This window comes from Lissotriton vulgaris, unplaced genomic scaffold (assembly GCF_964263255.1).
Source record: "Lissotriton vulgaris unplaced genomic scaffold, aLisVul1.2 SCAFFOLD_254, whole genome shotgun sequence".
Lineage (NCBI taxonomy): Eukaryota > Metazoa > Chordata > Amphibia > Caudata > Salamandridae > Lissotriton > Lissotriton vulgaris.
The window spans coordinates 1,514,058-1,530,803 of record NW_028243099.1 but is presented as its reverse complement, the minus strand read 5'-3'; the positions used below and the strand labels follow the sequence as shown (position 1 = coordinate 1,530,803).

The 16,746-nt window shown below is 42.9% G+C and overlaps 1 protein-coding gene across 1 annotated transcript in view; it reads right to left on the bottom strand.

Moving 5' to 3' along the window:
- LOC147668700 (uncharacterized) overlaps positions 1–16,746 on the bottom strand; it is a 232,658-nt gene that overhangs the window by 19,457 nt on the left and 196,455 nt on the right. The window contains exon 2 of the mRNA XM_086948496.1: positions 2,996–3,477. Within this exon, the coding sequence (XP_086804622.1) occupies positions 2,996–3,471 (476 nt within the window). The 5' untranslated portion in view covers positions 3,472–3,477. The remainder of the gene's footprint in view (positions 1–2,995; positions 3,478–16,746) is intronic.

Sequence of the window (16,746 nt, the reverse complement as noted above, 5' to 3'; positions counted from 1 at the left end):
GATTGTGCATGAACTGGGTTCTTTATCTAGGCCCACCATGTGACACATGAAGAGGTAAGCTCCCATTGGCCAGGTATAGTCTTATAACATGGGGCATTGTCTGATAGAATGATGTCAATGTAATCTACATATACTTATGAAACTCAAAGCAAAAGCAGGATAGAAAACCAGGCAAACAGATACCAAAGGTGGATATTACTGACAGAACTATGAAGACATGCTCCCAGGCACACAAGAGGAGGAACTCAGGCAAACTATAAACACATGAAAAGTCAATGCATATTTAAGCCTGGAATGAGTAACAAACATATGTCTATCTAAATGCACAGAGGTAAATAATTAATTAAAGAACTAATAAAGGAGTAATACTAACTATACCTTAAAGCTTTGAAATGCTACTCTTAGGAAAAGCAAAGATTGAGAGGTACTCCGATCATTCGTCTATAATCAAATAAAGGAATTGGGAGTTTTGAGTGTGAAAGACTAAGGCAAGCAGGCCTAAAATGTCAGGAAAATGTGGAAAAAAATGTTTACTGAATGGAAAAAACGGAAGGGAATGCACAGAAGTAGAAATAAATCACCATCCTAACAGGTGCTAATCACAACACTGGTCGTTAATACAATCTGCAGGGGACGTCGACTGTGAGATGAAATAAAGATCTGTATAATAATGAAAGGAGGAATCTGAGTTCGATTCTCAGCAGATTACAGAGTTATTTTGAATAATGTCCATAAACTATTTGGACCACAGAAACATGTCCACACCACTGATTAAAGATTTGCTGAAAGAATGAGGATACTTACTCAATTTTAGGTTTTATCTCAACCAATATACAGTCAGTAGAATTAGCTCGTTAAACAGATGCAGAACAATCAAAAACACACTCGTTTAGAGGCAACACCAGCTCTAGTGTAATCTAAAGGGAACACCACTCCTTGAAATAATGTGCATGGAGAAAAGTAAGAAAGAATTTTAATATTGTCCTTTAATGTCCAAAAATTATGACAAACGAGGAGAACTGAGGGGCATATTATCAAGGGGGTTTATCTCTGCTTTTTTGGCTTTAAAAGCCAAGAAAGCGGAGATAAAATTATCTCCCTATTACCTAGCTGTCGCTAACACCAGTTAGTGACAGCTAGTAGGAGATAGCGACCATCTTGGGCCCCTTTCATGTCAGTGAAATGTATCACTAATGACATGCAAAGTGGGCGTGCCAAGATGTTAGCGACTGGAAACAGTCGCTAGCATCGCTATCTCCTATTACCAACTTTTGGAGATATTTGCGCTAAGCGCGATATCTCCAAAAGCTAACACCTGCCCTGAGTAGTTCTTAGCCATGTTATCCAATGGGAGGTGGATAACATGGCTAAGAGCATTAGCTCGGTAATGCATGAATATCGCTGACTTTTCAGCGATATTCATGCATTGTGGCCGATTTTTATCGCATTTGCGATAAACCTTGGTAATATCAAGGTTTATCTGCGATAAAAAAAATGTCACGCTAACCAAGCAATAGCGATAATTATCGCTATTGCTTGGTAATATGCCCCATTATTTCTCCAGTAAATAAGCTGCAGCTGGCTAAAACAAAACGAATCAAATAAGTGGTATAAAATGAAGTGCATAGGGTGCCCAAAGCATGTGAATTAGTCCTATGGCGTTTGAATGTATTTTTGGTAATGAAAAAGTGGACAGATTGATGGAAAATGTTCACAATGAGCTAGATAGAGTAACGGACAAGGTATACGTAGTAGTGGTCAAATCAATGTAAGGGCCAGAAATAGTCTATATCCCTTTGAAGAGGAGCAAACTTCATGTGTGTTAGGCATAATAAAGTAAACTCTTAGCATTCGAAAATCATGGAAAGAATGAGTCAGTCACATTGATGTTTTTATGTTATCATGGGAATGGAAGGTGACTTCTGCAGGGTGTGGTGGAACATCAGCAGAAGGCATGTGGCCACCTGCCAAAAATGCAGTGACAGCATTTGATCATCAGTGGTAGGTCCCTCTTCTGGCTCATGTGCTATCTTGCTATTGGCTGGTGCAACAAATAAAATAACACATTGTTGAGATTACAACTAATAATGACAACTCTCTACCAAAGGGAGAATGTGTTTTCATATATCTCTGCCGCTCTCATCTGTCTACTCATTCACTGCAAACTCCACCAGCTGACTCGTCCTGTGTCTCTTACTCTAACTCACATGTGACATGGCTCCTGCCCTATATGGGTGGCGAATCCAAGAGGGTAGAAATACAAAGGGGCAGTTTTACAAGTCCCTTGCGTCACTTTTGCGCTGCCATTGCATCACTTTTTGTGATGCAGCCGTGGCTTAAACAATGCACCACGTTGCGGCCCATTTACAACATGACGCATCTAGGGAGATGCATCACCTTGTAAATCCCTGCGTCACATTATACCTGCATCAGGTATAATGTAAGCAGGGTGGGCGTTCCCACGCAGGAAAGCCTTGTCGAAGTGATGCAGTGAAATCTATGAGATTTCACTGCGCCACTTCTAGGACGCCACTGCGTCAAAACCCTAGACCTGCTTGGAGCAGGCGTAAGGAGTGACACAGTGTTTTGTGAATAGGCCTCCCCGTGCATTGCTGGAGATGCGGCATGCTTGGGACACAACTCCATCAATGCGTGACTTTTGCGCCAACACATGCGTCAGAATTTCAGACGCATCTGTCAATTATTGTGCCATGGTGGGCCTTATTGTAAATAAGACTCATCCATGGTGACGCAAGGGTTTAGCCCGCAGGCGCAGGGAAACTGGCGCATCTCTGCTCTAATGCAGAGATGCAACAGTTTCTTGTAAATCTGCCCTAAAGAGTGCAAAAAGATAAGATAAGGGAAATTTGGTTTAGTAATAGAAAGAGAAAAACAGGGGCTCAGAACACAACAGGCCATCAATGATGACCTGGTGACCGCACTGCTGCTTACAATTGATGTTGCGAAAAGCTGTAATATTTTGGAATGCACCTACTTCTTTTTATCCTCTCCGTTCTCTGCCGACTCGTCTTCCATCTGAGATTGAAACTCGCTGACCACCTTATTGAAGGTCACTTGGAACTCCCGATTGTCCTCCTTGGTGCCTTTGATGTTCTCCAATATCTCCTGCTGGTAGCTGAGGTCTCCTGTTTCTACCCGCGCTATGTACTGCAGGTTCTGCAGGACCCTGGTTGAGTCCTGCAGTAGGTCCTTGAGGTACTCCAGTTCTTGCTTCGATGCGGATGGCTCCTCAGTACCTCTGCAGGGTTCACGATGAGCACTGGTGTAAAATGTCAGTTCACAGTGGTCCGGATCATGCGCCTCGTTCTTGAACTGCTGGGCGCTGTCCTTCATTTCATCGATGTTGGAACCCGAGCCAACTTCCAACAACTCTTCTCCACTTTGACCTGAGCAGAAGGATAGCATCAAACCAATGCCAAGCATTGTTCGCAGCACCCAGTGTGGCAGCATTGTGTTCTAGAAGAAAAATAAATACATTAGTGTTATTCAAACAGTACTTTGTACCTTTGGTGCACTTTCCTGCACTATGTATCACCCGGCTGGGTCAGATAAAGTTTTAAAAGAATTAATAAAGTGAGTTACCAGCAATATTGTCCAGAATAACAATAAGGTAGAGAGAGACGTGCCTCTCCCCACAGACTCTATCCCAGATACAACTTAACATGTTACCATGCAATGCAGGTCTACGACCAACATATTTGGATATCTGTTTATCCACTCGCTTTATCAGGGCCGGCCTTAGGCATGTGCAAGCTGTGCATCTGCACAGAGCCACCAAACCCCAGGGGCCACCACGCCAATATATATCCCTAATATAATAATCCTCTGAGGATGGATACATATTTGCGTGGCGGCCCCTGGCAGGGATTTGGTGGCCTCCAGCTCTGTTCCACTTCCAAACACCCTGACCCACCTCCTTCACTGGCCTCCGCGCTCCGTCCCACCCAGACCCCCTCTTCCGGGGCCCCCTAACTACGCTCCCTGCCCACGGCCGCCATGAGCCTATTGCCGCCTCTGGCTTTATATACACTTCATTATTTAAATGTTAACAAATAAATAAGGTTTAGGGCTGTAATACGTAGATCCGTCCCCAATGTATCCACAATATGGTAGCAAAAGAAGGCATAGGGCCAGGTATGTCGTACTGGCAAGGCCTTCAACCAGTTAGAACTAAACAAGAACGTGACCGGATAACCTAATATGAAGGGTATTTTTGTTTGCATCACTTACATAGTGTAAGGAATATCCCCTCCCTACATTCAAAATAAAGATAAATGCATTAATTCACATACGGTTTGCTCCTCAAAAGGGTTGTTATTAGCTTGCTGCTACCGTCCTACCTTTGTCTTCCTTTGGCTTCTTCATTCAGTGATCGTAAGAAGTTCAATCAGTACCTATCCTCAGGGAGTTATTTGTTATTCTTTCTGATAGTTCTTATTGAGAAATTATGACGCTTGTTTTTTAGAATCTGCTATTTCTTATGATTAGAGTTAACTGATGTTAATATGTGTGGTATCTAACCTACCCGGTGGATCTCACTCCCTTATCACTGAAGTGTTCACGTGTTCACTTTATGTAATGTAATGTGCGTTCACCTAGCTGTGCACCAGAGGCACCAAAGGCAAAGGGACATTTCTGGCATCTTCTGGTTCCTATCAATATAAAATGTTTGCGGGTAATGAGGTAGACGACAAATCATTGTAGGACTGTGTCAAAGATTGATGTTTCCAAGGTGTGAATGATTGTGTGATGCTCAAATGTGTCGAAGGCTACAGAGAGCTGAGAAAGATAAGGAGGGGGTGAGGAGGCCGTCATGGACCGCTTGATGAGATGCTCTCTCCATGCCACAGCATGGTCTAAGCCAGAGTGGTTGTACTGAAGAACATTGTGTTGGTTCATCTGCTCCTGTAATTGGGGACAGTCAGTTTTTTAAATTATTTTTCCTATGCAGGATAATGGGTGAAGGGACCGATATGTGTGATATCACCTGAGTCACATTCAGTTTCTGTCCCTTCTTGAAGGCATCAGTGTCTTAGGTATAGAGAAGATTTGACAATGTTGATGATGCCTTTGGAGAGATTTTATGATGGACGATGGTAAGGTGTTTCCATTTTAACACATTGGCCTTGAGTGAGTTGAGGACACCAGTGAGTGCAGTGTGCAAGAGGAGGTTGAAGGCTCTGTTCTTGGAGGTGAACATTGAGGTTTGGGGAGTAGTGTAGATCTTGTTTTTATGTTGTTGTTCTGGGATCAGATCATCATGCTGGTAAAAAAATATATAGCATAGCACTTGTTAATTGTTTAATGAGTCGGAGAGTCGGGAAGTGGGTTGATCCAGGGCTTGACAGACCTGAAGAGTAATTCGTTTTTTCTGGTCAATTAGTTAATAGTAGCTCTGTAAAAACTAACTTTGGTAGAGGTGATGAGGACATTGAATACAGATCAGAGAGCTTTGACGTGAATGAGTTTGTTGAGGACATTGGTCTATATTCATGTCTTTTCCTATATAAGACTGTAAAAAGAGAGAGTTTTCCCTACTTAACCCAGAAAGGACCAGGAAATATCACAACCAAAAAGAGAATTCCTTTCTGTGTATTGCAATTTTAAGTAAACAATGACATTTGCTTTGGTCAATTATATCCACAGCCCACCATACATTGCATTTGAGTCAAAACATAACATTTGATGTATCTAAATGTTTTTTATTATTTAAAAAAAAAGGGTTTTTCATATACTCAGTATAGACAATTTATTAAAAACAAAATCATATAGATTTTTTTCAAAACAACATTTTACATATATCATAACTCAATACAATACATAATTAAAACAATCAAATGATACAATTAAAAAAGTTTGTCGACGCGTTTCGGCGCTTCGTTGTTTGGAACACCTTCCTCAGGACTATTTTAAAACATCTTCTTTCTAAAAGTAGATACATAACATTTGTTAGTTTACAATGTATGGGGAAGTTTTAACTTTTGAGCTGTCGGAGAAAAAGACTTAACAGTATCTTACATTTAAGGCAATTTTATTTTGCGGTACCAGAATTGATTCAGGAGTTGTAGTGAGTATAGAGACTCTAAATTGCAATACACAGAAAGGAATTCTCTTTTTGTTTGTGATATTTTCCTATATAAGTACGTATGTTGGTTAGAAGGTTCTTGAGTTTAGCAAGGTGCCCAAGATTTGTGTTAAATAGAATTTTGTTAAAAGGATAAGAGATATAGGACCTGTAGTTGCAAATTCTGCATTGACTTTTTACGAGTGGAAAGGAATTTTGTGAACTGACATACATACTAATAGGTTGATTAAAAAAAATCTGAATCATTGTGGGTCACAATTTTCTGTTCTATTCTGTTCTATTCTATTCTGTTCTATTCTATATGTCTTGTATAGTGCACACCTACACCAAAAGGCCTCTCAGCACTGAGACAGACACACCGGCAAGGCATTGGGAAACCATGAAAAGATCAGAATAGAGGAGTCTTTAGGATTTCCCTGAAAGAGATTTCTTGCTGGACCCGCCTTAGATTGGCAGGGAGGGCATTCCACAGTCTAACAGTCAAAAAAGCAAAAAAGTAGCCACCACATCTGGCCTTATTGACCTAAGAAATGGTCAACACAGAGGAGTTCTCAGAACGCAAAGCTCTCTTAGGCATGTAAGGACAAAGTAATCTTCTAATCAAAAGGGGGTCTTTTCTTTGCATTGCACGATGAGCCATACATAGGACCTTGAACTGGATTCTCTTTTGTATTGGGAGTCAGTGCAAAGCAGGCAACGTTGGAGCTGCAGTTACCAAACTGCCAGTTACCGAATCGCAAAATGGGTTTAGTACATAATAAAAAGCAATTTTGCTGTTGTAAATGCTGTGACTTGCAAATCCCGGGCTTTGTGACCGCAAGATGGCTTTCTACATCAGTCCCTAAGTTTTCTTTAATACTGAGGTCTAATTCTATGTAGGTGTTAATCATCACATCCTGATTTCACAGACATGAAATATGACTGACTTAGTCAACATGGAACTCAGGATCACAGCCCATTGAAGATCTACTTCAATGAGGCCAGATCAGACAATGTGCTCATTAGCACAACACTGGCAGTAAAAAGCATAATGCATAATGTAAGCCACCAGTCAGATTTAAAAAGAAAATGCATCACATTGTTTGCTATGCTGGAATTGGTGCTATTGTTCAAAGTATGAAAGAGTTTTGTGATGTTTTGATGCACCTTCTATGAAACCTTTCAAACCCAGTAAGAGGCCTGTGAATACTTCCAAACTGGCCAGAAGGGCACATTCAAAGCCTGCATGCAAAATGGTCACTGAAGGCAGAGAAGGGGGAATAATCTAGTGCCCTTTGCTTTGGAATGTTAAATCGTGCAGCTGTTCATCAAAAATACCACGTTGGCCACGTGAACTTGTAACGCGCTGGACTGTGAGAATTTAGAGCCCGATTTAGAGTTTGGTGCACAGGGAAGTCTGTTGCAAACGTGACGGGCCCACCAAACCCTCAGCCAATCTAAATCGCTTAGCGACTTGGCGACCTTAAGTGTTCTGTTGACAGAGCATACTTCCTCTAGAAGCCCGATGGAGGAGGAGACAACCCTATTTAGTGTAGGTGGGATAGTGTATTTTTCTTCTGTCCATCATTGCCAGGTAAAATCTGGAGGTGAGGGGCTGAGAAAAAAACAAAATGATCCCCCACACCTTTGGAGAAACATTTAAAGGCCTTTTTCACCAAAGTAAACTTACACTTTTGCTATTCACTAGTGTACTTTTACATGTAGTAAGTTATGACTGCAGAGAATGTCCTATCTTTTAATGTGCGGAGTTCTCTACAGTCGTAAGGATGTAGAACGTAAAACTAGACTCGTATATTTTGAATAGCAAAAGCATAGTAAAGATACACCAAAAGTGTTTAAGATCCCGATTCAAAAAATGAACAAGTTAAAACTTCTTAGTGAAATGAGAATTAGAAAACCCGACATAGACATAGCAGACCTGCATCAGGGCCCCCAGACACAACTAGTAGCAAAATATAGCACAAAGTTCCCCAGTAGGACTAGAAAGAAAGAGTGTGTGTGTATATAGAGAAAATCAAGAGGGAAAGAAGAAAGGGAAATTTTCCTCTTGGGAACTAGAACCCTCACACACCCAGCAAGCTAGGTGTCATGCTTCATCATATGGGTCCTGCTCCTCGTCAGACTGGCGCTGCAATGTCTGACGGGCACCTGCGAAGGGGCTCTTTAGCGGAGATCTTTTGTTCCAGCCATATGGTGCATGCGTGTGAGAGGGCAGAAAAAATGTGTAGCCGTGAAAAAGTGGTGGTGTTTAAAAAAGGTAAGTTAGTTCACAAAGATTTTTAATAGCGTGGCTGACTCCCTTGGTTAAAATAGTGGGAGGGGAGATAGACGCTACGAAAGTAAGTGGCGAAGATACCTGCAACCCTCTGTTTAGGTAAAAAAAAAAAAAAAAAACCCAGACACAACTACCAAACCAAGAACGTATCTGAGGACTGCCACACCTCAAACATCCTCAATGAAGTTAAGCCCTGTCTGTCCCACATGGGCCTGGTAGTTCTCTCCGGGAACTCACGACTATGGTTAAGTACAACACAACAACCTGGACTCCCTGCCCCGGGATCATGCATTTAAATGTATTTTCACAACACTCTTTCTTCATCTCTGCTACAAGAAGCCTTGATGGTAGAGTTGTCAAACTGGTGCATGTGGTCAGGACTCATGTTTCTATTCTTTGCCTTTTACAAATTATTTTATCAAGTGACTGACAGCCCCACTGTTGGAAATTGGGTTACTGGTTGAGGGAGTGAACCCCTACTCAAACAGCAACCACAATTTCTGTCAGGGTGTAGCACAAGCAAACCCCACATTAACCTGTGTTTAACCCTCTTATAGCTTGCCACAAAGCAGTCAGGCTTAGCTTAGAGGTAATATGTAAAGTATTTGTGCAGCATTTCAAACAGCAATAAAGAGAAAACACGATCACATGAAAATCCCACACTAATTTAGAATATTAGAGTAAAATGTATTAAATGAATTGAGACCAAAACGACAAAAATCCAATAAGGAGAATTGGAGATATGTAATGTCAAAGTGTTAAGTAAAAATATGTTCCAACTGTGGTTAACTGGTCACACCGGACCGGGAAAAAGTTACAAGTTCTGGCTGGCCATTATGGAGCAAGAGTCGGATACAGGGCGCCAGTTAGACCCGCTTAACAAAGTACCCTAAATCCTGGCCAGTTAGACCCGCTTAACAAAGTACCTTAAATCCTGGTTTGTGGTGTGCCGTGCAGTGCCGGTTCCAAGGAGCTGCGATGCGGAGCCCTCTGTCACCGTTAAGGATGCCATCAATGATGGGCTTATGATGCGAATTCCTGCTTCGAAGGTTGTTCCGAAGAATCTGTGGGGATGATGCGGAGTCCTGTGTGGTTGTCTACGATGGCGTCAACGAGGGGCTTCTGATGGCATGCAAAGGCCTGTGTCAAGGGTATGTCATGGGGCAGTGGTTTCAAGGAGACTGCGGGCTGCGATGCGAGGTTCACTGTCAGGGATGCTTCTTGCTGTGAAGGTTCTGTTGTGGCTGTGAAGAGATGCGTTGCGCTGCATCTGTTCTGCTCACAGGACCACCGCTGGACTAGCAGAACACCTTCAGACTCACTTTCAAGATCAGGAACAGGGACAGCAGCGTTTTGAGGCTGGGACTGCGTCCAGGTGTTTGCTTCAAGGTGGTTGGATCCTTTTCAGTCCATGAGGCTCTGAATAGAAGGCTACCTAACTAGCCCTTGGAGTCACTCTGTTGATCCTGGGCTCAAGATGTAGGTCCATCCTTCACTCAAGCAGCGGGGCAACCACGCTGCAGCCCTTCTTGCAGAGCAGCACATCAGTCCTTTCACAGGTCCAGAGATGTACTGAACAGTTGCGTCCGAGAGTCCAATATTTATACCTGGTACCCACACTGAAGTAGGAGAGGGTTCTGGACGTTTCCACCCCAAAAGGTGCTTGGAATTTCCTGCCTTCCTGCCCTGGCCACAGAATGACGGGCATCACAAGAGACTGGTGTCAAACCCAGGCGCGGTCTGTGTACGTTAGAGAGGTGGGGCAGTAGGACAGGGTGGGGGGGATTTCGACAGACGAACAAATAATTAATTTTCCCTCATCTGTCGAAATCATCCCTACCGCTCTTAGTAGAACACCGCGGCTGGTCAAACCCTTTGTGAGTTTGCTCAGGCACAGTAATTGGGATGTGCATGTGTGGTAGGTGAGAGCTCCAACCCCTCATCAAGTCAGAAATGGCCCATCCTGCAAACTCCTATGTTCCTTTCTCTCACTGTTTGGGAGAAATATACAAAGAACAACTGCTCGCTACATGTAGTCATGTGCAGCCGCGGCCCGTGGAGGGAGTTCCGTGGGGCAGGAAGGCGGGGCGGGGGAGGGACAGGGTGGGGGGTGCTAAACACCGGAATATGGGTAATTGGAGGTAAGTAAACAATGTAATAACTAAAACAAATTTCGTAGCGTGCCCTGCATCGCATTTTTGCGATGCAGGCCACGCTAGGAAATTCGTTTTATTCATTAAATTGTTTACTTACCTCCAATTATCCATATTCCGGTGTTGATCACCTCCCACCCTGCCGCTCCCCGCCTTCCTGCCCCACGGTACTCCCCCCACGGGACGCGGCTGGTCATGTGACCCAGGAAATAGGCTGCATGCACAAAATGGTTAGGACAAGAAAAGTCAAATTCTTTAGACTCAAAACTCAGCTTTTCTACCTGTTGCCAATTGAAAGTTATCACTCATTAAATGTAATATGTTAACCCAATTGTATTCTTTTTAAAGGAGAGAGCACAAGCACTTTAGCACTAGTTATCAGTGGTAAAGTGCCAGAGTCCTAAAGCTAGCAAAAACGAAGTCAGCAAAAACAGAAGGCTGGAAGTCAAAAACTTGGTGAAAAATAATTCCAAGGATGTTCAGTTCAACACTCGCTGACTAGGCCTGAGTCGGAGATAGAACAGAGTGTGCAGGCAAATTATTATGGTGAGCCGAGCCGGAATCGATAGATGGGTTTGACTTTGCTCTAAGAGCCCATGCACGAGCCGAGCCCTGAAAACGTTTGGCATCGTGCAACAAACATAATATAAAAATTGTATGCAATCTCTTCAAAATTCAAAAAAGTGTAATCTCTTAAAAATTCACAAAAGTATTTTTTTAACATGCAGAAGCATTTCAGCTTAGTACATCAGATTACATCACTACATAGACAGACATTTATTAAATATGAGTTTTAGTTTTTATAAACATTTATGGCTCGTCCCCAACAATGCCAGTAGTGAATTAGTAGCAAGTCAATAGTCATGTAAGCCCTAATTATGGTTCGGATTCTTATTATGATGTAGCAACTCTACAGCCTACTATGTTAAATATTAGAAGTGCTTGAACAGCACACATCCTGGACTCTGTATTTAAAAGTGCGCTTATGCGTGATAAGAAAAAGCGAGGCTCTGAAATAAAACATTGGGCTAGGATCACACAATTTGCACAAGCAGGAAAGCCAGTTTTGATTCCAGGTTATCTGGTTTCACATTTTGAAATTCAGCCACCAGATGGGTCTCTCTCTTTTTCTATCTCCTCTTTACATTAAGGGTCATTCTTTTGTCTTTCATTTTTGGATCACAAAGAGAAAACCCGTCACAGAGCTAGCAGACCCAACTCAGGGACCCTAGGCCCAACTACCTACCAAAGAATGCATTTATCTGAGGGGTGTCATACCCCAAACCCCCCTCTCCCCCTTCCCCTCAAGCTACACCCTTGGGTGGTGGCGGCAAGTCCAGCCCGCTGGCAAGTCACGTGACCAGTATGGAATGTTCAGGAGCCTGGCTGATTGGTTCTTTTAAATCCTCTGTAAGGTAGGAAGCAAGACTGGCGCTCAGACATTGGCTGCAGGTCTGTGCTCTTTGCTATTTGCAAGGCCAGTCTGGCAGTGGGAAATGGTGGTCAATTGTCAATACTTTAGTGACTGGGCGGGCAGCGTGATACTGCGACCAACCTGGGTCACGTGTCTCTCTCTTTTCAAGATAATAGAATGTTAATGACGTATGGCATTGAGCCGCTTCACTCCTTCTCAGCTCTGCCTTGTTTTTCACATCTCTGGTTTCAATGTATAAAATCTTAGATGTACAGCGTGCATTTTTAATCACAGCAGATGTCTTCGCTATAGGATGTATGACGCGTCAGTGTTCCATTTGTGAACATTCATTCTCCTTATATGGTACAACAATACTTAACGCCAGCAGCTCAGTTCCTTCCGAGCCGGGAGAAAATGTGTTTTGCATCCAGTGAAGCGCCTTTTGAGCCTCAGGGACCACCGTGGCTGATGGTTCTTAAAGCAGCTGTGGTATATGTTTGGGCCAGTTGAAATCGGAAGCCTCTACTCAACTCTGCACCCGAAGAAAAGCAAATGGAATGAGAGAAACATTCACGGTCATTTGCATTCACGCCAGCCAATTATAGAATCGCTAGTAACTAGAAGGACGAATCGACCTATCAGAAGCAGGTGACGGTCAGCGGTGCTTAGAAGAGAAATCCAACGCTCTAAATTAAAAAAAAAACCTGTAATGTATTGGTGCACTATGGAACAATATCAGGATTATCATGGCCAGCGCTTGTTATGTGTCAGTAGGCACCTTTTCTGGGCCTTTAAAAAACCCCAAAGAAAACAGATAATGACTCAGTAAACCATCGGTATCCCAGAAAATGAAAGCAGATATTATCATAATATATAATAAGATAATATAATAATACTTGAAAAACATGTTCTGACTTGAACAATGGAAGTAAAAAGCATTGTAGGAGTGCAGTGAACACACTTCACTTCGGTGAGTGCCAGGGCACGTAGCCAGACACTATTTAAAACATTGGACGAGTCAATGGCAGGTCGAAAGAAACGACCAGTTATCAAAAACAAATCATCCAATAAATGACCCAACTTCATCAAAGTGGCATAGATAAAGAAATTGTGGAGAAATCTGAATAAAAAAATGAAAGTAAAAAAAAAGAATGCAGCTAGTACATAAACCAGATAACAAATGAATTATTGTTCCAAGAAAAAGACAGAGACACAACCTTGTGGGTGGCCCAGGAGTTTAAGCCAGTTTGTAATAATGTGAACGCACCACAGAAAGATACAGATAAATCCTTTCTGACAAACTTTATTGAAAAATAAAAATACAGGCCGTAAATAATCCCCCAAATCCTGCTTGGAAAGGAAAAAAGATCAAATAGATCTGCATGCCAGTAAGAGCCAGCTAGTCATCACACAGGAACTGTAATTCACAGGGGGTGCCACAATGCACTAGGCTCCAGGTTTTCAATACACTCTTCCCACCCGCGTTTGCACAGGAGACCACCATTCACAATTTGCTTTGTTTTACAGATTTGGCGTCTGAGACGAACACCGAGTGTGTCTTGATTGTTGAAAACTTCACACAATATTTGGAAGTTAGATAGTTGTTTTATAACAATAAAAGAATATCGGTACATCTGGCAGTAAGGAGGGACAATGTTTCACTTCACCAGTGATGATAGTTACCGAGCCAGGGTGCACTACAACATGTTCTACTCAAGAACCGCGCTATCCTACTTATGGTTTGCCTTCTTTACATGCCCCCCCTCTAGTGTTCATGTTTTTTAAAGTTTCTGTAATATATGGAGATGTTATTGTAAGAATATTTTAAATTGTCCTTTTTGGATTTGCTTCTGGAATTCCTGGCATGATTTGCAATTTAGAAACTGCAATTGTTGTCTAGTGGTAACTGGGACGGATGTATGTCGTTATAACGCATAATTTTACAATGCATACCTTCACCAACACATTTTTTACACCGCAACATCCATTACAACGCATTCCATTACAACGCATGCCATTACAACGAATTCTTTGAAACTACCTTTACAACCCATTCCACTACAACGCGTACCATTACAACGCATACCATTACATTGCATGTATGGTAAGTATTGGATAGTGTAGGGGTAAAAGTTACTATTCTAACTCCAGGGGTTGCAACAGTAGGATAAGTGTTGGATAGTGTAGGTATGCGTTGTAATGGTATGCGTTGAAATGACTGCGTTGTAATGACATGCGTTGTAGTGGTATGCGTTGTAGTGACATGCGTTGTAATGGTTGCGTTGTAATGGTATGCGTTGTAATGGATGTGGCGTTGTAAAACTTTTGTTGTAAAGGTAGTGCGTTGTAAAAGTTGCGTTGTAAGTGTTGTTTCCCAACTGGGACATCCCTTTCAGGGTTCACAGTGAAGCCTTACTCTTCATGTGACTTTAAGTCAGGAAATCGCCAGGCTCACCTGGTGGTCGGGGAACCAGATGTACAGGGATTGGCAAAAAAGATTCTCTAGCGAGACAAGTCTGTGTCTGGATCACAGGGTTGGACTTTAGGCAGTGCTTAATTTGTAAAAGAAGGAGGCAGGTTACAAAACCTCTCCTCACTAGCTGCAGCTGGTGCTATTAAAATGCTGTGCGCTGAATAGCCAGGCTGCATAGTCTTGAACCCACCGGGCCTCTTTAATCCACTGCCATTCACCCCCCACCCCCTCCGTATCTCATGCCTGAAAGTTACGGGTTTTTCGCTTTTTGTCGGTTTTTCAGTATTACTCCTTTCTCCTGTTTTGTGTGTTTACCTCTCTTGCTCTTGGGAAATGTCTGATGAGGAAACGTAAGTGCCAATCTCCAAAAATGAGTGCTGTGCCTCCCCACCGGCTCAAATTGAGCACTGACTTCCGAGTAGCATGAGAAGAGATGGAGTTAGGATATCGAAGCAAGGTTATCCATTTGATTATTAAGTGTTCCACACTTTAGTTTGTTGCAGAATCCATAATAAAGTCACTCATAACAGTGACCAACACCTGGGTGCACCCCAGCCAGCCATGGTGTTGAAGATGACCAATACAGCAGCCATTCGCCCCATGAGTGGCGGGCCGTCCATCACTGCCAGAGGCCCTGCATTGAGCATGGTGGACTACCCAGCCTGGAAGGAACCCATTCTGAACTTTGAGGACAACAGGACTGCCTTTCGCCTATATAATGCATATCCAACTAGCACCTTGGCAAAAACTTTGGTTGGGGGACAGAGCACATACAGCATCTGTTCACCTCCTCCACTTTAGGCACACGTATCGGTACTGTACCCTGCCACATTACAGGGACTTTCCACTATCCAGAAATGCACAAAGTTGTGCAAAGGGAAATCACTATTCAACTCAGGCTTTTGAGATGATCTGAAGTCCATCTCTTCATTGGAAGACTTTAATTCGTCAATTGTCTTCCTAATTTCTACACAGTCAATGCTAAAAGGAGTAGGGTTAGATGCCACCTCTTTGGTGGTTAGCCTGCTGCACTTGAGCGATATGTTTAAAGTGCTTCTCCTGTGTCTCATGTGATTCGGCCTTGTCTGGGTAGTTGGCTCTGACAGGATCAAAGCCTCTTGAAACTGCTTTACACTTCTTTTCTTGATGACCCTCAGCATCTCTCACAAGTTCTTTGGAAGAAATTATAGGTGCAGCTATTCCTCGTTGGCACACCCCGAGTGACCTCTTCATTTCACTACTAAACCAGGAAGGATTGTGTTTATGCCTGAGGGACTCTCCGTTGTGCCTTCTTCTGCAGGTCAGCTCACTACTCTTCTTCCTAAGATCATTCAAATTCTGGGTCATTATAGCGGTTGTGCTATCTGAGAAAAGTAGTTGGTCCCTTAAAACTACCAGTGCGGGCCGCCCTTGTCTCTAGGCTCTTTTCCTTCATGCGGGTAGTGTTCTGCATTGTTGGAAATGGGGGTTGCCCAAGTCTCAAAGGGGTAGCATGGCATCCAGCGGGCAGGCCAAACTTGGAGGACATGTGAAGCATTCACGCAGTACACACAGACGACCCACCAATCACACTACAAAAGAGTCAAGACACCACCTTTGGTTGGAAAAAGATTAAGTTTAGTTATGTCTCCAACCTGCAAGGTAAAAAGAAATAGACTAGTGGTAGTCACAACAAGGCGCCAACTGGCGCCAGAGCCAAGTACATCATGGGGAATTATTTACATGGGACAAAAAGGGTTGAGTCCAAAGTCCATGCTGTGATAAAAATGGTTGGTTAAATGAACATTAGACCTGGGGCCAATCTGGCGGGGCCAACTCAGGGTCTCATCCTTAGGGGTAGGCTGTAATTGCAAACTCTAATATTATGCATTAATACACTTTATGCGTTATTACGCCAAACCCCACCTCTGTAAGGGAAAACAGAACATCACAGAACCTTTAATATTAGACAGGAGTACCTGTAATAAAACATCAGGTTTCTTCCCCCCTCCCTCTAGGGAAATACGCATCAGGCAGGGCCTACTCAGGCCTTCATCCTTGGGAGGTTGGCTGAAATTGTAAATTGCATATTAGCATAATTACACCTCATGCGTGACAACGCCAACCCAACCCCTGTAAAGGAAACTTCAGGGCATCACAGTAAATCCCAACATACAGGAACACCGGCAATAAATCATTAGATAGGAAGGTGGCCTTACCATAAACGTATAAACAGTAGCCTAAGAGCCAGGCCTAACCTCAGGGACCATCTGGCTACAGGTAACAATGGCATTTCATTAGGCCTATCATCTGGCTAGGTGTATCAAACGTCAGGCGGAACATACC